The 19,656-nt window shown below is 37.9% G+C and overlaps 4 protein-coding genes across 8 annotated transcripts in view; 1 reads left to right on the forward strand and 3 right to left on the reverse strand.

Annotated features, from left to right (window-relative positions):
* The window catches only part of LOC111497838 (actin-related protein 7-like), a 6,703-nt gene extending 1,052 nt beyond the window's left edge, over window positions 1–5,651 (reverse strand). The window contains exons 1-5 of one of the 2 annotated variants that reach the window (XM_023148815.1): window positions 5,406–5,651; window positions 4,839–5,054; window positions 3,631–3,772; window positions 2,778–3,022; window positions 308–491 (exon numbers count right to left, since the gene is read on the reverse strand). In XM_023148815.1, the coding sequence (XP_023004583.1) occupies window positions 308–491; window positions 2,778–3,022; window positions 3,631–3,772; window positions 4,839–5,054; window positions 5,406–5,483 (865 nt within the window). In that variant the 5' untranslated portion in view covers window positions 5,484–5,651. The remainder of the gene's footprint in view (window positions 1–307; window positions 492–2,777; window positions 3,023–3,630; window positions 3,773–4,838; window positions 5,055–5,405) is intronic. The other variant, XM_023148816.1, reaches the window with a different exon arrangement.
* Window positions 5,652–6,088: 437 nt separating this feature from the next.
* Window positions 6,089–10,585, reverse strand: LOC111497761. Of its 2 annotated transcripts, XM_023148691.1 has the most exons (4): window positions 10,255–10,585; window positions 9,350–9,690; window positions 6,954–8,013; window positions 6,089–6,869 (listed from the first exon to the last, which is right to left on the reverse strand). In XM_023148691.1, the coding sequence occupies exons 1-4, from the start codon at window positions 10,463–10,465 to the stop codon at window positions 6,169–6,171; spliced, it is 2,313 nt and encodes a 770-aa protein (XP_023004459.1). In that variant the 5' UTR covers window positions 10,466–10,585; the 3' UTR covers window positions 6,089–6,168. The 2 variants fall into 2 exon arrangements, with proteins under 2 accessions (XP_023004459.1, XP_023004458.1); XM_023148690.1 differs by having other exon boundaries at window positions 6,089–8,013; window positions 10,255–10,584.
* Window positions 10,586–10,726: 141 nt separating this feature from the next.
* Window positions 10,727–12,850, forward strand: LOC111497827 (protein TAB2 homolog, chloroplastic). Of its 3 annotated transcripts, none has more exons than XM_023148795.1 (6): window positions 10,727–11,055; window positions 11,092–11,366; window positions 11,536–11,605; window positions 11,720–11,891; window positions 12,026–12,169; window positions 12,476–12,850. In XM_023148795.1, exons 1-6 carry the CDS (start codon window positions 10,825–10,827, stop codon window positions 12,733–12,735), a joined length of 1,152 nt encoding a protein of 383 aa, XP_023004563.1. In that variant the 5' UTR covers window positions 10,727–10,824; the 3' UTR covers window positions 12,736–12,850. The 3 variants fall into 3 exon arrangements, with proteins under 3 accessions (XP_023004563.1, XP_023004564.1, XP_023004562.1); XM_023148796.1 differs by having other exon boundaries at window positions 11,098–11,366; XM_023148794.1 differs by having other exon boundaries at window positions 10,727–11,366.
* Window positions 12,851–13,187: 337 nt separating this feature from the next.
* LOC111497773 (histone-lysine N-methyltransferase 2C-like) lies at window positions 13,188–19,526 on the reverse strand. The gene is made up of 12 exons (XM_023148711.1): window positions 19,429–19,526; window positions 18,833–19,199; window positions 18,076–18,253; window positions 17,954–18,003; window positions 17,346–17,438; window positions 17,173–17,261; window positions 16,519–16,597; window positions 16,284–16,366; window positions 15,551–15,629; window positions 14,718–15,447; window positions 13,967–14,600; window positions 13,188–13,721 (listed from the first exon to the last, which is right to left on the reverse strand). Exons 1-12 carry the CDS (start codon window positions 19,458–19,460, stop codon window positions 13,574–13,576), a joined length of 2,562 nt encoding a protein of 853 aa, XP_023004479.1. The 5' UTR covers window positions 19,461–19,526; the 3' UTR covers window positions 13,188–13,573.
* Between the last annotated feature and the right edge of the window lie 130 nt (window positions 19,527–19,656).

Raw genomic sequence — 19,656 nt, forward strand, 5'->3', positions numbered from 1 at the left:
TTTTTTTTTTTTTTTTTTTTTTTTTTTTTTTTTTTTTTTTTTTTTTTTTTAAATGCTAATGCACATCATCACTGCTTCATTTCAGAAAGTATTAGCAGGTACACCATGGCATCTACAGATCAACTGTCATCAAGCGTAGTTTTGACACCACCCATCAGTAGGTGGTATGCCAATCAGTTCCCAATGTTGGCATAGAAAGCTCTACACTTAAAAGTCCTGAATATAGTTTTTATTTAATATTTAAGAGGCCTGAAGAAGTAAAAATGATCCCCTAGAAAAGGGAGACAAAACCAATGGCAACCATTACCGGTCATTGAAGAAGTCCCTCCACATATAACAGTATTTTCCAGTAGTTGCCGGTGGTTATCAGATGAAACGGTTGAAATAGTCCGAACAAGCTGCTCGACAATTCCATGTGAGTCCAAACCCAAAATTTGTGGTTGGAATAATGCCTCACCAACAGTATATCTCTCTTTCCCAATTGTTATTACCTAAAATCAATGACCAAACATTAAACAGAGGGAAAATTTTTAGATATTATAGGTTGAATATGATACAATGCCACTACAAGTGTACACACACTTTACACTCATGGAAGAAGGAAGCATTCACGTATGGAACCCATTGGTTGCATTTTTCTTTATGCAGTTTTTTTTTGTGTTTTCTTATTGTGAGGAGTCCTCCACCTTCATTTCTATTTTTAGTTAGTTATTTTCCTGTTTTAGGAGGATGATCCTTCATCATTGAGTCATGATTCTATCGTGGTTGTAAGGATTCCACTTTCATTTCTATTTTTAGTTATTTCCTTTGTTTTAGGAGATCCTCCATGGTTGAGTCATGGTTTCATTGATGTAGCAATGGTTATTATACAAGTTGATGTTTTTAGGTACCTCTTCATTGATGTTTATGACTATTTATACAAGTTGTACATTGCTACATCAATGGAACCATGACTCATTCATGGAGGATCATCCTCCTAAAACAAAGGAAATAACTAAAAATAGAAATGAAGGTGGAGGACTCCACCTTACAATATGGAAACTGAAAAGAAATTGCATAAAGAAAAATTCAACCAATGGATTTCTTACTTCTTACGAGAATGCTTCTTTCTACCATGAGTGTAACGTGGGTACGTTTGTAGTGGCATGGTATCAGAATATTTCATCCAGTTGAGGAAAATTTGCAATGCAACTAATAGAGGAAACTAGAAGTCTAGAAAGCAATTCCAAAGACATGAGTATAAACTACATGTCAGATAAATGTTTGGAGTATTCAGTGGGGTTTCAAACCAGACAACAGGTGGGCAAGATCATGAAAGCAACAGGTTTAAGTAGTTGATTAAGTGTTTCAGAATCATGTAAGTACGCATTTCAAATGTCTGGGTATTATAAAATCCAAACATTCTTCATCTATATTTTTTTTAAAAAAAAGGCAATAAGGACCCAACTTCCTTCTCTTTAAGGTCAAAGGTTCAAATCAGCACTCCTACATTCTTTTCATTAAAAAAAGGCCAAGCACTTCTAAAGCTTCCACCAAAGAAGTATTCATTCGCCTTCAAGCAAGGCATGAGTAGTGACAGTAAAAGGTAATGAGGCAAAATATAAATTTAGTTAGGTTAATGTGTTCATGTCCAACACCAAATCAAACGCTTGTTTGACACGTATTAGGTATATGTTAGCACAATAAAATGTGTTGACACAAGTTGTACAAAATGAATATAAGTCCAACATTAGTTGAGTATCAAACACTTGTTCAATATACTAAATATAAACAATATATTTTGAGAATGAAATATGTCAAACTCGTTTTTTAAGCATATAAATGCATAAACTAATTAAATTTGAATTTCCTTCAAATGATTAGATTTTAAAAAAAATGTGTATATGTTCTTGCTGTATTTGTGTTCTATTTTTTAAAAAATGTCATGTCATTGTGTTCCTATCGTGTCACATCTATGTCTTGTTTCCATATTTGTGCTTCTTAGGTAGCAATCAAAGTGATTAAAGCAACAGTAGGAGCGAAAGGCAAGACAATGACTCAAAATGCATGTGGCATGTCCCGATCTTCTATAAATTTTTGCTAGAGTCACTTGCCTTCATGTTCCTAATTCTTATTCAAGCAGTAAGCCATATTAATTATTAGGTCTACCTTATTAGAAATCACATGGTACTTGTGAGTTTCAATTTGATGACTTGAGATTGGAACCATGCCAAGTAAATCTGAGATATTCAGGTTAAAATGGGCTTAACGTTATAATTACCATAATCCATAAATGTAACTTTTAAGGCCTAGATTAAAACAGAAATATCACTGTTCGCATAGATTAGTCTGAGCAACTCTCTAGGTATTCCACTATCATGGCCTGATAAGCCAAGGGCTACTAAGAAATTTTACTTCATTTGTCTTCACAAGAAGTTGTGAATTGCAACACAGTTCAGCATACACACGCCCAATAAGCCTAAGCCTGCATAGAATTTTTTAAAGAGTTTTCTTTATAGAATGTTGGGACTTTCAACACAGCTCAGCATGCACATATTCATATTCAGTTGTATGTAACATACTGTCCCCCTCTTTTGCTTTCCAATAGTCATAAAAGGCCACGATTCATCAGTCATGAAAATTCTAGACCAACTCCAACTTCCAACTCTCTTGGATACCAACTTTCCTACCCCAACTAAAATCAGCTCAACAACCAGTTACTGTAAGCACATGCATAAACACATACTTGGGTCAAGTAAAAAGCAATAGTTAAGAAAGAACTAAATTCAAAAGAAAACCTGCCCATCTGGAAGGGTGTGTGCCTCAAGCTGGCATGAACCACCAATTTTTGAATAAGCCAACTCATCTTCAGCACAACAAGCATACAATTCTTTTATTTTCTCAACATCAGCTGTGTGGATATTCGCCATTGGGTGAGATTTTCCAAGTTCTTGTGCAAGTAACCTTGTCAAGTCGATACCTCCGATTTCAAGTCTTCGTGATGCAATGCGATGAACAGCTCCTTCAATTATTGGTGCAATATCTGGTCATGAAGTCAAAAGGCAATATAGACAAGAATTATGTTTCTTGCATTGAGAGCTTGAAATGGTAATAGAAAAATTTAAGAGATGATAATTTAAAACCATGTAGAAGAATCTTGATAAGTGATAGTTAACAATTCGTAAGGGTGCCTTTTACAAAATTTTGGGTCTTGCTGAGGAAATAATAAGGAACAAAACAAGCCCAAGAAGATGAGCCAGTACAGTGGCTATATTAACCGGGAACTGCTGCAAGGCTAAAGATTTAATCACAAGGCCACTTCATACCCTGTTCATTGTTATACTCGTGGTAAAATGACCACTGCCTTTCAATTTTTTAATTTGAACATTCTCACAGGTCATACCCTGTTTAAATAACATGAGCAATTAGAGTAACAGGTACATCATTGAATTTCTAGTTGCATGGATACAAAACAACTGAACCAATTCAAACTGGGTAATTTTCATTAGTTATAATTTAAAAAATAATAATGCATGATCTCTATCTTTATAATCTCTATCCAAGAAACAAATTAATACCTTGCTTTATTCATCATAGAAATTAAATTTTGAACATCCATAGCAAAGGTCTGTTGAGATAGGGTTTCTGTACCTATTTTCCCATGACCAATATCAACAGTGCATCCTGATATACGCCCTACTGCATAAAGTGACAATACAGCTTGTTCAGATGCATAAAACCCTGAGATGTTGAATGTCTCAAACATCAATTGCACCAACTGTTCTCTGATAGCCTGGAAAACAGAATGCCTCTCATTTTCCTTGAAGAGAAGAAGACATATGAATTGTATGCTTACATGTATATATTTCTTTGTACGGGATAACCCCAGGGACCAGCAAGTATTTTACTATCAATTGATGCCCTTTCTTCACCAACCACACAAAGATGGTTCAAAGGTGGATAAGTACTCTATGAGACCTCCGATTGTTCACACATATCAAAGGAGGTAAGGGATGCAGCAATTAGTTGTGGTGGGACCATTTGGGATCATGCTTTTGTGGTATGGTCCAGTTGTGAAAGGGTTTTGTAGAGGTTTTGGGGGTTGTGCTTTTGGGTAGATTTTTGAGTATGAAGAGAGGTTGCCAACTTTCTCTCTAATAGCTGGAAGGTATGGATGAAGATTCTATTTTTTTCCCTTGTTCATATACCAATACAATCTGTCGAAAATAACACTCTTTCTATTGAAGAATTATCAATAGTACAGGGTTGGTTTCCATTACTCCTAGTTTTTGTGTGATTACAGGTTGTTTGAAACTAGGAACCTAACATACTCTTGCTAAATGACGCTTCCTAGTAGTAGTAATTGGATCTGCCAGAACCATAAGAATTTTAAAATGGAGTTACAGTTCATTATCTTCAAAGTTTTGAGAAGAGTTGCACTTGAAGAATATAGTACAATGGAAGTTGTAAGCTATGTACAAGGGGGAGCTATTGTCTATTGTTGGCCTATATGGTAGATCAATCATAGGCCTAGAAAAATGATGGTTTATCTCACACGAGAACAGAAGCCATTTTGAGGATATGAATAGATAATGAATGCACAACAAAATCATGATAGAACTATAAAGGGTACCCTCTCACATCGGACATTACCTTTAGAAAAATAGCTTATTCAAATCACTAGAAAATGTAAAAATAAACAATAAATAAGAAAAATAATGCAACAACTAGGAATAAGACACCATACAACAATTTTCAGTGCATGGGACCGGAAGAAAGCAGAAGCCATCGATTCCCGGTGAAATGAGTATCATTCATTTGTTCATGAAGAATAAACAAGGAGATTAACTGAGACTGACCTTGGGGGTAGAAAGTGGATCCGTAAACAATATCTGTCCTTCATTGCCAATTTCCCATCCAAGTCCAGTATATAAAACATGGTGCAATAAATCCTCCATAGCATCCCAATCCTTAATAAACCCCCGAACAACTGGATCAACAGTCACGTCCTCAAATTGTGAAGTATTATTTACCGATTCATCCTCAGGCATACGTTTCATGTGGGTAGGAATTATCTGAGTCATGGGGAGATAAATTTAAGACAATTAAGAAAACAATCCCCAACTAAAAACCATTTTCCAAGTTGAGCAAATCATTTCCACACAATGGCTAATAGTGTGAAATTCTATGTTCAAAACGACCTTCCCTCACCATTCCGCTAGTCTCTTAGAGAAAACCCCCTTTAAAAGACGTTTCTCGGGGAAATAACCTGTTAATTTGATCGAAAACCAGCAGGAAACATAACATTTCTCGAGAATCGTCTACAACTGAAGTGGGGAACTTGCATAACTATTCACAGCGGTGGAATACAATCCCAAGCAGATAGAAAGAAAAGAAGGAAAAAAAAAGTAGTCGAAGAAAAATACCATAGAGGGAGCCTGATCCGGCATGGCAGGTCCGGCTTTCAGAAGCTTGGAACCAGGGTCGACCACGGCGGCTTCCATTTCCTTCTTCTTCTCTTCTTCAGATGGAAATCAGAGGAATTCAGGGATTCAATCTTTTCCTGCAAATCGCGACGAGAAAGCTTGGAGATGCTGCCTAGCTTCTGCAGGAAATCGGCATTTCAATTCTTCAGTCAGTTCACCGTCGAAAGTTTCTTCGGCTTCGATCATTTTTTCTTGATAGTTTGAGTTTTATTTTCCTTTTTACTTTTTTTTTCAAAAAATCTTAAATTTAATTTAATTTTAAATAATAATTATAGTTCATAAAAAAATTGTAAAATTAATAGAAATTATTTATTTATTTTTTTTTTTTTGTAAAATTCAACAAATGGTAAATAATTTTTTTTATTTACTAAAAGTAAAAGATTAAAAAATAGACTTAATAAAATAAAATTTAAATTACGAATTAAAATATTATTTTCACTTTAAAATTATCATTTAGTAAAATATCAATATATTCAAAATGTAAAATTATTAGAACATCAGTAAGATCTAAAGTTCGAATCTCTACTTATGCAGTATGATAATTTCGATATACTTTTATAAAAAAAAAAAAATAAAAAAAAAATATCAATGAAGTTGAAATTTTAGAAAATTTAAAGAAAAAGACCAAAATAAACTAAGATTATCTGTTGCCTAAAAAAGATTTATATACAAATACATATCCACATTCACCATAAGAACTATATCAGAAATTAGTCATAAGACTCGAGATGGCTGTATTATTGTTGCAGTAATCCTGCAAATCTTCGCCATCAGTAACCAGCGGCTCGCTCATAATGGTATAGTAGTTCATATCAACCGATATGGGGCAACTTCTTGTGGCAGCATTCTCCTGGACCTCTTCCTCAACCAAAATGAGGTCATATTGCTCGCCAACAGAAGTACCCTCATCACTTTCCTTGGGACGAGATGCTCCTCCATAGCTTGATTCCGCCATGTCACCGAGAAGCTCTTTGAGGCTATCGTTGGAAGTCGAATCTCCAATGGTGGTGAAGCTTACATCCAGGATTGGGATCTCAAAATTCACAACAGATGTGTCACGGGAAAATCCGAGAACATCGTGGACAATGTCTATGTTACGAACTTCTTTTGTAACCTCCATGGGATCAGCATCAACAATGGCATCGACATTGACATCAATACTATCAGGTTCGTTTTCATTAATGTTACTCCTCTCTGGAATGTAATCTTCACCTGTTTCATTAATAACTTGCACATATTCAAGTTCCTCCATTTGGTTCATGCTTTGTTTAGCTGAAGCAACTCCAACATCGCCATCGTTCCTCTGATGCTTACATTCTGGATTGTTGGGAACGTCGTCGCCATCTCCCTCGTCAATTTTGGAAGTATGGTCATGCCTGGAAGGGCTCGAGTTCCCGCCATTGGCTAAAGAAGAATTTGGTGTGCATTGTGTGTTATCAGTTTCTTGGGAACAGCTTAAAGGATGTAATTCACTTTCAGACATATCACCTGATAAAGATGATGATAATGCGAACTGAGCTAGAGCAGATGCCAATACATCATCAATGGATGGCTTCGGTTTACTCTTTGGCGAATCGACTACAACTTCCTGGACTGGATTCCCTTGGCCATCATCATTTCCATTTGAAAACTCGGAAGCAGTTACCATAACACGCTCCTGATCATCATCCTCACCGTTTGAAAACTCAGGAGCAGTTACCACAAGACTAGGACACAACAGTGAAGAACACTCTGAATTGGGCATATTAAGTGCAACAGGTGATGCACCTGATTCAAGTTCCCTTTGATCCGGTTCAATTGGTCCACAACTGGGATGATCGTTCCCACTGTTATAGAACGAGTTAGAAACCGATTCGTTAGCAGAAAAGCTCGGAGCAGACATTCTGTAGCAAGATAGCCATTCTGAACCATGCGACTCCTTAGTTAAAACTTCAAGTTGCTGCTCAATCTGCTTCAGCCTGCCTTCAATGCTGTTGATGGGCCTTAGCATATTTTCTTCAAACCTCAAAAAGCAATTCTCTATTCGGTCCATTCGACAAACAAGCTGCCCCAAAATGCTTTCAATACAACTAAGCGGTTCATCACGCACCCTCTCTTTAACAGGAACTTGTAGAGGCACCTCGGGCTTACGTACAGGTCTGTCGGACTCATTTTCTTCTTGCAATATCACTTCATCATCGACAGTTGCACAAGATTTTCCTTCCTTCTGAAGTTCAGCTACACTATTGATTGGATGGGAAGCTTTTGGCTCAACCTTGGGCAATGCAAGTATTCCCTCTGCATTAGAAGTGCGCCCGTCGCTGTTCTTACTACTGCCAGTAGTTTTAGATAACTGCAGAAGGGTTGGGACAAGCATGGACATCAAAGAACTATGAGAATTTTGACCTGAGTTCTCCACTGGACCCTTTTCTTCTGAATCAACGGGATTGGCAAACACATAGACTTCATCAACATATACAGTACTTTTATTCTGAAGTGAAAGAAGACGGATTGTAAGAGACGTGCAAGGTTGTGCATCCGTTATTTCTGCTGTAGCCTCATAAAAGTCCTGGGGGAAGAAAATTCATCCATCAGGAAAATATTAGTAAAAACAGAATTATTCAGATGACATGATTAGACGCCCGATCACCATTCAGACATTCAAAATTTTCGGTCGCTATAAAGATGCAGTGTGAATCTTCCTTCCATAGAATATTGCTTCCATCAAGGCAAAAGTTTAGATATTCTAACTTTTTCCAACTACTTTGCAATTTAAACCTTCCCTTCCTAAGCAGAAATCATCCAAGAACACAATTAGCTCACTTCCTTTTCAGTAGTTAGTTAGTCACTGTTCAGGACTAAAGTCAATCCACATCAATGAGAAAATAGATGGATTTCAACTAAAAAGAAACGTTCTCAAAATATCACCAAGCACGGACATTTCAAGTCCAATGGTAGCTTCCCTTCCAAGATTTAGGCGACATTCCAAATCTAGGAGCTAATGGCACATTCTTTAATAAACACTTTGGTCATGTACACTTTCTTTTAGCGAGAAACAGCTTTTCATTGATAGATGATGTGAGATCCCACATTAGTTGGGGAGGAGGATAAAACATTCTTTACAAGGGTGTGAAAACATCTCTCTAGTAGACGCGTTCTAAAAACCTTGAAGGGAAGTCGGACTGTTACAAATGGTATCAGAGCTAAACACCGGGCGGTGTGCCAGCTAGGACGATAAACCCCAAAGGGGAATGGATATGGAGCAGTGTACCAGCGAGGACACTGGGCCACGAAGGAGGGTGGATTGTGAGATCCCACATCGGTTGGAGAGGAGAATGAAACATTCTTTACAAGGGTGTGGAAACCTCTCCCTAACAAACACATTTTAAAAACCTCGGGGGAAAATCCGAAAGGAAAGCCCAAAGAGGACAATATCTTTTACAAAGGTGTGAAAACCTCTCCCTAGCAGATACATTTTAAAAACTTTGAGGTAAAATCCGAAAGGAAAGCCCAAAGAGGACAATATTTGCTAGTAGTAGGCTTGGATCGTTACAGATGACAAGATAAAACTTTTTCCAGTCTACTGGCTATCCTCGAATAAAATAATTCAATTCAACCACCATGAAATAGTTATTAATCAGGGGGGAAATATTATTACAAGGCAACTATTGTCACTTGAGACTAATCCAAGATTGGAAACCTTAAGTAGAGAACACCATAGTATCATGAGAATCCAAATAAACAGGAAAGGATAGAATGAATTTTTTTCAATAAAATACTGGTGAGATCAATGTGTTTTTTTTTAATAGGAAGCAGATTTCATGATAAAAAGGAAGGTAAAATCCCAGACTACAAAGGGAATTGCAATAAAGATTTCCAATGTAACATATCTGCTTAATCCTCACCAAGTCCGCACCAAACTTGGATGTAGAAGAATTGTTTTTATGATTAACGGCCAGGCCATCAAGCGCTTTAACATCAACCCAATCATCTTCATTTGTGTTCGAATTACTGCCACGTTGTGAATTCGATTCAGCCACATCTCCATTAGACCCATTTTTAAGAGCAGATACTCCTTCAATATCAGTAGTGTGTAGCACTTCTTCATCTCTCAATGCAGCACCACAACGAACAGTACATAAATATTCATTTTCATTCTCAGAATTGGTAGCGTAATATATTTCATAGACTCGAGCGGTGCTTCTAACATAAACCTGCTGGACCTCGTGCTTTTCCGCAAAATGAACTGCAAACCATGATCTTTAGTTACTACTGTTAACCTTTCAAGAAGCATCACTGAAAGTCTGAAATGCTTAACGCAATGTAGCCAACTCAACTTTTACTTAAAAGATGGGGAAAAAACAAACTGGAAAAGGACTAACAATGCAATAACATATCCCCGTTAAATATTCCATGTTTAAAGTTGTTTGAGTTGAACAGTGACTCGAGAAACAAGAAACTGTTAAATTCACCCAACCTCCAGTAGCCAGAAATTGCAGTAACGTACAGTCACTATTCCCGTCTTTGTTAACCAAATCAAATCAGAGAGCTAAATCCTGACTTATAGTCACCGATTCTCTACTTAATCTTACAGACCTAAGATTATCCATCGATCGTCATTTTCTAGCTAAAAATCAGAAGATGAAACAACAAACGCATAAATGAATCAGAAAACCTACAATTTCTTGATGCAAAATCCATTGTATCATTCTGAGAGCCTATGTTTGGGAAAATTTCATCTGATCTCCACAACACTTCAACAAAATATCAAACGAAACAATGAGAAGAAAACGAGTAGTTCAGAACTCACGAGTGATCTCGCAAGGACCAGACTCGAGTGAAGGACGGCGCAGAACAAGAGACAACTTCGGGCCGGAATCGAGCGTCTCCTCCTCGTTAATCGGATAATAGAAGGATTCATAAGCAACTGTACTGTCCAAACAGCCACCAGCGACCGCCCAATTCGTGACGGAGCTCCATGAAGGACTGCAACCAACGTTGACGTCGTTCTGTGAATCCATGGCGGCAGGTTTCCCGATTGTGTTGAACGGAGAATCTCAGATAGCTAGCAGAAAGATAGTGAGGAATTCAGATTTGAGTTCGTAATTCCAAAGCAAACTCATTTGTGAAATTTATTAATACTCTGACTAATTAAATTATGCTTAATTAATTTAATGACTTAAATAAAAAAAATAAAAAAATAATAAAAAAAAGGAAGATAATAAAATGGGCCTTTTGAAGGTGGAGAATTGGGATGGCCCAATACGGCACAGATTTTCAGTAACGATATTTTGTGGCGGAAAAAAAACGAACAAAACTGGCTCTCTTTCTTTCTCTCTCTCTCTTACAAAGCTTATCTTACTGAGAGAGCTCCACTTCCATGGCGACCTTAAGCTTCAACCCCACCAGAATAAGAACCCCAGGGGGCCTTCATCTTTGCAAACCGAAACCTAGATCGTTACCATTTCCACAGTCGATTAAAACCGCGAAAAGATTCTCAGCCGATTTCCGTATCAATCAACAACTACTACATCGTTTTCGATCGAATTCTGTATCGGAAAGCTCGATTTCGGTGCCGGAAGAGGTGGAGGTGGCGGTGGATGAGGATGAGGATGAGGATGAGGCTGAGGCTGAGGCTGAGGCTGAGGCTGAGGATGATCCGACTTTGGAGTTGGCCTATTTGGATTCGGAGACAGATCCTGAGAGTATTACGGAGTGGGAGCTGGATTTCTGCTCGAGACCTATTTTGGATATCAGAGGGAAGAAGGTCTGGGAGCTTGTAGCGTGTGATAATTCGCTCTCGCTTCAGTACACGAAGTATTTTCCTAACAATGTTATTAATAGCATTACTCTGAGAGATGCGATTTCTTCGATTACTGAAGAGTTGGGGGTGCCATTACCAGAGAAAATTCGTTTCTTCAGGTACATGTTCTGATTGATTAAGCTCTTTTGGATGAATCTTGTGTTTATGCATTTGAACTTCAAAACGTGTCTGAATTTGTGGCAAAAATAAAAACCTACGATTGAGTAGCAATTTATTAGAGAATGGTGTCTCTGTCTTCATATGATAGAAATGTCGATGGGATTATAGGTCACAGATGCAGACAATTATTACAAAAGCATGCACCGAGCTTGGCGTAAAGCCCATTCCAAGTAAAAGGGTTGGTAATATGAATTTATAGGTGTTATATTCAATTCAGTTTCTTGGTGAAGTAGATTGGATTTAGATTATGGATTAAACTCTCTGAGCTCAAGATTTTCCATTGCTCTATCAGTGTCTTTCCCTGCTTTTATGGCTGGAAGAACGATACGAGACCGTCTACACGCGTCATCCAGGTTTTCAGAAGGGGTCTAAGCCCCTCCTTGCATTAGATAATCCATTTCCAATGGAACTCCCAGACAATCTTTTCGGGGAGAGGTGGGCATTTGTTCAATTGCCCTTTTCAGGTAAACCAATAGCTTTTCTTCTTTATTTTGTGTTGACTCTAAACATGGCTGAAGAGTTGCTGCTTTACTAAAGGATGTTGCCTATTGTTCTTATAGTTTCTCCAATAATAATTTGATCCTCCATTGATTCTCAGCTGTTCAAGAGGAGGTCTCAAACTTGAATGCAAGTTTTATGTTTGGCTCCAGTCTTGATCTGGATTTACTGGGGATCGAAATTGATGACAATTCAATGATCCCAGGGTTGTCTGTTGCATCTTCACGAGCTCAACCATTGGCAGGTATACCACCACTTTAAAACCAGTTGAGTTTTGGTGATTCGGAACATATATAAACAAATGATACACAACAAACTCGTTAATCATTCTAATTTCAATTTTCCGAGTCGATTAGATTTTTCTTCCCGAAATTTTTATACACCTATCATTGTAGTATAAAATATTTCTTTACAATCATATCGTCCATCATGAAGATTTTGTAATGTAAGAAATTGAACTCTCTGTTTCATACATGTTCCCCAAACAATACTCGCAGTATGATGACTATAAACAATCTGCCATTTGATCTCTTTTTGTATCATTCCACAGCTTGGATGAATGGAATGGAAGTATATTCAGTTGAAGCCGATACCTCTCGTGCTTGTTTGATTCTATCCGTTGGGATCTCGACTCGATATGTCTATGCTACTTATAAAAAAAATCCAGTGACAACTGCTGAGGCTGAAGCTTGGGAAGCAGCAAAAAAGGCTTGTGGAGGCTTGCATTTTCTTGCCATACAAGACGACTTGGATTCAGAGGACTGTGTTGGATTCTGGCTCCTACTAGACTTGCCACCGCCGCCAGTATAATCAAGTAGTTTCAAAATTTTCTTTTTCGTTTTAAGAAGGTAGTAAATTTTGTAACTTGATTATTTGTTGGTTGTACAAACAAATGCATAATATAGGATAATGTTCACTTCTGGGAGATGGGATTGTTGAGCAAAGTTTTTTCAAGAGCACTGAAACTCCAAAATGGAATGCATTTTAGACCTGCAATCAAAGAAAAGATTGTAGCTAGAACGGTTGGACGTTGAATGTGAGATCTCACATCGGTTGTAGAAGAGAACGAACCATTCTTTATTCTTTATGAGAGTGTAAAAACTTCTCCCTAGCAGACGTGTTACTTTGAGAAGAAACTCGTTTATTCTTTATAAGGGTGTTTGAGGAAAAGCCTAAAGAAGACAATATCTGCTCGGTGGAGTGGGCTTGAACCGGGGTTAAAAGATTTAGAAGCAGACATTCAACAACCACAACAAAAAATAAAAATAAATTAAAAAAAATCTCATACTTTCATTGAACAAGAGTTCTAGCCAATACAACCCAAATGGCCATTTAGGCCGACTGTCCATTCCCTATTCTATGACAATGGTATTATCCTAGAAGAATTAAAACTTTATAAATTTATCAAAATGGCAGAGAGCTTAATAGAACTACAAGAGAAGTGAGCTACCCAGTTCTTGTTCTTCAAGGGATTACAGGATCTGGTTGAGTTAGATAGAGACCAGCTTTCCACACGAAGCAACCAGAAAGCCACTGTTTGCTTCCTCCTCCAAATCCTCCAAAGAATCATATCTCCATATACACTGCATATACAATGGAGAAGAAAATCCCACGTGATATTAGTTACACACTGCCTCTTCAGCCACCTTCATGATTTCGATCTCTTTTGCTTAAGAGGAACGAGCCGAATTCCTTGCTTCCCAAGTTCCAACGTTTTTACTCTGTTGTCGTCGAGGGTGACCTCGACTGATAATGTCGACGTGCCATCAATCATGTCTGAAACCACTCCTTTCTGCCTGAACATCATAACAAATACAGAAATTGGAGATTTGGAGTTCATATTGTACAAAAATCAAAGAGAAAATGCTCTTTAACAACGTTATGTTCATAGAATCATCCTAAGAAAATGACTTCTTGATCATTTAAAATGGTAATATCATTAGCCAATGCCAACAGATCCCTTTAGATAGCTAATTGGTTTTCGAAGTGTATAAACTAATACCCTTTCTGGGTTTATTAGATAGAGGAAAAGAACACTTACCATGACTTGTCTGATGGGTGTTGGACTTCAACCCTCTTTCCAATTGCATCTTTACCCAATTTTTTGAGAATCCAATTAGCATCCATGATCTCATCCAACAAATTATCTTGACGAGACCGTGCCATGTCTTCGACTTCATTGAAGTATATTTTCTCCATTAAGGGCGATGGTCTTTTCCTTTTCGACCGCTGGCCTTTGACAAGACTTCTTTCTTCCTCGTGAGAAGAAGCTTGATTTTCGAGGGTCGGTTTCTTAAATTTGAACTTTAACAAAGGTTTTGAGTCTCTGGGCAAAGACTGTGGTAGAGGTGTCTGAGAACTATCATCATTTCCATCATTGCATATATGGGATCCACTTTCATGTTGCTTTCCTGAAGCTACCTTCTCTTCTTTTACCGTGGAAACGTCGCTGAGAGAACCAACTGTAGGTGTGCTTCCTTCCACGTTTCTTTTACGAGAAAATACCCGAGGGCCATCTGGAGTACCAACTTCAGATCCACTGGCAGTATTTGTCCTGCCAAATGCAGAATTCGTGTCGGAAGATCCAAATCTAACTTTCCCATAGCTAGGAAGGCTCTTCTCCATTTCAACCGCCTTCGGTCCTGTTGATTGGCTCGAGTTATCGACTTTGTCTCCTGCACGTAGAAGAGAACTACAAATTAAATCCTACAATACAATTTCGATCCAACATTTCATCATATTGAAGGTAAATACACCACTGTGAGCTTATCAAGTCTTTCCAGAAACCATACCATTTGAGGTAACCAAATCTTGCTCTCTTTGGCAGCTCGAAGCATCCGACTTTGGGGAATTAGCTACGTTAATTTTCCGGGCACCTAGATTTATTACTAGCTTCTTTCCTTTCGTTGTCTTCGACTTACTGGCGTGTTTTCCTGCATCTTCTCCAGTTTCCAAACCAGGAGTCTTGTTGGCCTTGATTTGAACAACTTTTGAAGTCCTTTCTTCGTCACTTACCATCACCTCGTCCACAAACTTGTGTTTCAACACCCCTGGCTGATTAATAGAGCACATTCCTTCATGGTGGCCAAGACTACCAGCAACAGGAGATGAATATGTGCCTTTATTATTTTGGGGTTGCAAACCACCATTTTTGTCGTTACCTTCGCCAAATCCGTATTGTTGAACATCGTTATGCCCTTCTAGTTCAGACTGATCGGCAACGGGAGTCTGAGAAACTTTTTCTTTTGAATACTTCTTATTCGACGATTTTTTCCCATAATCTTTACTCTTCTTGGGCACTTTGTTGTCCCCTAACCCTTTCAGAGACAGCTTTATTGAACGTCCAAACTCGTTCTTAATAACAGAAGGACCATTTTCTTCGTCATCGGAATAAGGTGAAATCGAAAATATTTCTTCTTGAATGGGTAATCCAGCAGCAGCCCTCAAATTAACAATTAGATCACGATCGGCATCATCCTTTCTTCTCCAAATCTCTTGAACAGCATCATCCAGATTCTTAACCTACAAAATAAAGTTTTCGGTCTCAAGAATAATATAAATCTAAACCATCTATCTCCTGTAAGCGTCTACAATAGGGGAAACGGATTCGCGGTGTGAAGAAAACCTGATAACATTCTCCACGACATGCGGTGCATTTGTACTGGAGATTCCCATCCATTTGAAACTGTAAATATTTTTCATCACTGTAAAAATCAAAAGAACTAAACTTAGCAAGTGTAAAGAGAAGTGTAGATCGATATCCCATTTTTTTCCTAGCAACGATAACAGAAAAAGATTAGAAAATGGAGAACAGCGATTTCATCACTAACGCGTGCACTAAAAACACATGGAAACAGGAACTTGGTAAAGTTAGCTCAGTAACATGCTGTAATAATTTCGTAAGGAAACGACAGACGATGTTACTGCTCGTCTACAGCTAAAGACAAATCGAATGGTAACATCAAGGAACAATTCTAGACTACCGACCCATGACACCGTCTATATGACTATCGCGGTGGTGTCAAAGGAAAGCAACAGCGGTGCGAGCCTAATAAGCTTACCACAGCTACCACCACTATGAACATTTAGGCTTTCGATTATTTACTTTCAAGTTTGAGTGGTTATTACTTGTAAGAAACACTGATGTCAGACGTGGAACTCGGTTAACAGATAGAAGAATGGACTCCCAATAGCAAATATAGATCATTTAATGCCAAAAAGTCGGAAAAGTGGTGTCTGATAATTAGCGGCAAACAATGAGCATGGACAGTAAAAGGAATAAAAACAAAAAGAGCAAAAGTTAATGAAGAATAAGTATCCAGTCTGTGCAAAAGTAAGGAACAAAGGCTGGGAAGAACCTGATACTATCACATTGGCAATGTACCCAGCGCTGGCAAGTGTCACAGCAAACCATCGGAGTTGATTCCGAGTCTCTATAAACCTAAAATGAAGAACACGCAAGTTTACAGAGAGTAATCGGAGTCGACCAAGAAGGCGACAGCCTATCAGTGGTCAATACATTTAACCACAGAAACTGAACTTTCCAAACTTCGACTTAAGATCCTAAAATATCGTGTTTGAAAATTATATTACCTTCAAACACACAGGGCAATAGTTCCCCTTTACAAATAATCTGCCACATGCATCACAAAATGTATATCCCAGAAACCACCTGCATTTCAACAGTTCAACTTATGAAAACTCAAAAGAAACAGGTTCCTTCCTGATGCCGATGGAAATAAACTCATAGCGATGCATATGCACTTTACTATGAAGAATATTACTAATTAACTGCCTTCTATATATAATCGTAGGGGTCTAGACCACCTTATGCAAACTTTGAATGTTGTTAATTAGTCGACATGACTTAATTAAAAGACAAATTTTAAAAAAAGCATCATTGGTAATTGAGATTGATAAACTGAACGGAAAAGCTTAATTGTCTATCACAGCAGGTTAGCCGGAAAACTTAAGAGATTCTCCTTGAGGGATTACTCGAGTTTAGTTGAATTATTAACTGCGAAGTGCATATAAGAGAATAACAGACCGGACAAAAGTAGTTCATTTACACCACATAAAACTGCGTTTTTTATTTTAAATAAAAATTAAGAGTAACAGACAATGAGGTGAACGTATGTAGAACCTTTCGATAAGAAAAAACTTAGAAACCAACACAATCGAGATGTAAATGTTGAAACAAAAAAAATGAAATATCAGCAAGACCATCCAAGAGAAGAAAGTGCATACCTCACACTTTGGCCATTTCCTGGAACATTAGACCCACAGCTATGGCACCTCGTATGCTTTGGACACAAATAAGGTCCAGAACTAACATTCTACAATATTCAATCATGTGCATCAGAAATAAGCAGGTTACTTGATTGAGATATACAACTCAAGAACGGGAAAGCCGCCCCTACCTTGTGAGGAGGATGCTGACAGTAACAATGGTACGCACCGTCGCACCTTTTGCAGAACATAAATTTATTAGGATCACCAGTTCTTCTGCATACCTAAGAAAATATTCATAAAGCAAAGTTTATTTAAATCAAATGTGGAGCAATATTATGCATCTCGATTAGATGTCTCGAGTTAAATGCCAAAATTTTAAACAGTTGAAATTCATTCAGTATCGAGGAGAATGCTTAAGAAATATTCTATCATTTTGAAGTAACTAGAAGATTACTCTCCCAGACATTTGTCTTACTATAACATTCACTAATTCATTTAATGGACTATTATCTGCATTCAATCATGATCATGTGAATTATCGGATTCAAACATGAAATGAAGAAAATCCGTTCGATCGATGATTTCAGATGCACCAAGTATTGTGAAATGTTATAGCTTGAAGTACCACCCCTTCGATTTTGTAATTTAAACCCAATTAAAATGCTCGCAACTGGAAGTTAAAGAGGCTATCAGGCTACTAAATAAGAATGTGCCACTTTGCATAGACATATCTTTAATAGATTAGTGAAACCGACAAAGGGAAAAAAATACAGGAATGTTGCATGTAGCTTGTTACCTCGCATGCTCTGCAGGAAGGGCAGGTCCATGAACTCCAATGAAATAGATCTGCAGACAAACCCATAACAAATTTTTAAAAAATTCGGGTCTCAAAACGGTCCTATGACGAAGTAGCCTTACCCCTATGTTGAGCCCAGGATTTCAAGCAGCTGCGATGGTATTTTTTGCCACAACTTTTGCACGAAAGCATCTTCCTTGCTCTCTCACTCGATTCATTTTCACCAAAAAAACATATCCTACACATTACATTGATGTTGGATTGCCCCTGCTCTTCCTCCACCAGATTACCGGAGGCATCCTGTTTGAAGGGAGAAAAACATGATTACGACCGCAGCTTACAGGGCACTTCAAAAACCTATCCTTATAATGAGTGTTCGGAGAAATTTATGAAAAAACGCAAAAGGTACCCCTCCATAGTAAAGGTCATTCACTGATCTAGTAAAACCAAAGTAAATGTATACTCTCCATCATCAGCTGCGTTACTCCTTACGTACATTTTTTCGTATTTTCACTAAATTTCTCACTAAAGCCAAATACAAATCAGTGGATAAAACAAGGAGAGAACACCTCATATGTCCAAAAACATGTCCAAGTATCCCAAAGGTTAAGAAAAAAAGTGTTATTAATGAACTTCCCCCCATAAAAGTTCCAATAGTAGTGCCTCTAATAACCTAAAATGCTTGAGCAGCCTGTTCTTATTTCCAGTAAAAAGGGGCATATTGCCCCACATACTAGCTTATCAGCTAAATTGAGTATCAGAACAACAAAGAACAAAAAAAAAATGCACACTCAACGATAATTGTCACAACAAAAACATACTCAACTAGCCAAAATCTTCAACATCATAAAGAAAACGATACAAACTACAAATCCTCACCACTAAATTCCCAGACTCGAACCGTCTGGCGTAGTCCTCAGCAGCAATCATAGCAGCAGCCGCCTTACGCTGAAGCGCAATACGCTTCGTTTGAGCCGACATCGCCGCCGTCATCTCATCAACACCATCAGCTCCACCAAACGCCTCACCGACAACCCCAACAGGCTGCAGCACTGGTGGTGGAGGCGGCGCAACCTTCGGAACCCACACTTGAACCGTCGTTCCCTTTCCATCTTTATTAACCCTAATTCCCCAAGGATCCTTGAGAAAATCCTCCACCTTATGAACCCCATCAAGAAACTCATTCTTAGCCCTACCATTCTGCAACTCCGGAGCAAATCCAAGCGGACAGAAGCAAATTCTTCGACTAAACAACGCAAATACACCAAACCCATGTGAGGTTTCAAAGCGAAAAACAAAAACGAGATGGGTAGTTGAGAGAAAGGAAGGGAAAACAGCAACGGAAGAGAGAACAACCGAATAAAAACCAATAAAAACCCAATAAAACCCAAAAGAAAGCGAGAGAAAAAGAGAAGTAAAATGAGGATTAGAAGAAAGAAAAAAAATTAGAGCAAAAGAAGGGGAAGTGTGTATACCATGTAATTGGACAAGCTACGTGAAATGCCATATTTGCGAGAGATTTAGAGATTTTGAATTTTTTGATTGTGCGTTCGGGATCTCTCTTTCTCTCTCCCTCTAAAATTTTAATCCCATCCAAAATATATATATAAAAATTGAAAATTTTATAAAAAAAATTAGGACACTGATGAGAGAGTTTTTGAGAGGCGAAGATGAAGGGCGGGGCAAGTAAAATTTTCGTCCTG

Source organism: Cucurbita maxima, unplaced genomic scaffold (genome assembly GCF_002738345.1).
Source record: "Cucurbita maxima cultivar Rimu unplaced genomic scaffold, Cmax_1.0 Cma_Scf00024, whole genome shotgun sequence".
In the NCBI taxonomy this organism is placed as follows: Eukaryota; Viridiplantae; Streptophyta; class Magnoliopsida; order Cucurbitales; family Cucurbitaceae; genus Cucurbita; species Cucurbita maxima.

Bases quoted from the DNA above. Each gene is read 5' to 3' on its own strand.
- LOC111497761 (XM_023148690.1), bottom strand. From the start codon at position 10,465: ATGGATTCACAGAACGACGTCAACGTTGGTTGCAGTCCTTCATGGAGC. The intron at 9,691-10,254 runs GTGAGTTCTGAA...CATGGTTTGCAG, and splicing joins TGGTCCTTGCGAGATCACTC to TTCATTTTGCGGAAAAGCAC. The intron at 8,014-9,349 runs GTGAGGATTAAG...TTCTTCCCCCAG, and splicing joins CCAAGTTTGGTGCGGACTTG to GACTTTTATGAGGCTACAGC.
- LOC111497827 (XM_023148794.1), top strand. From the start codon at position 10,825: ATGGCGACCTTAAGCTTCAACCCCACCAGAATAAGAACCCCAGGGGGC. The intron at 11,606-11,719 runs GTTGGTAATATG...TTGCTCTATCAG, and splicing joins AGCCCATTCCAAGTAAAAGG to TGTCTTTCCCTGCTTTTATG. The intron at 11,892-12,025 runs GTAAACCAATAG...ATTGATTCTCAG, and splicing joins TGTTCAATTGCCCTTTTCAG to CTGTTCAAGAGGAGGTCTCA.
- LOC111497773 (XM_023148711.1), bottom strand. From the start codon at position 19,460: ATGGCATTTCACGTAGCTTGTCCAATTACATG. The intron at 18,254-18,832 runs GTGAGGATTTGT...CCCTTCAAACAG, and splicing joins TCGAGTCTGGGAATTTAGTG to GATGCCTCCGGTAATCTGGT. The intron at 16,367-16,518 runs GTAATATAATTT...TCTTCATTTTAG, and splicing joins ATTGCCCTGTGTGTTTGAAG to GTTTATAGAGACTCGGAATC.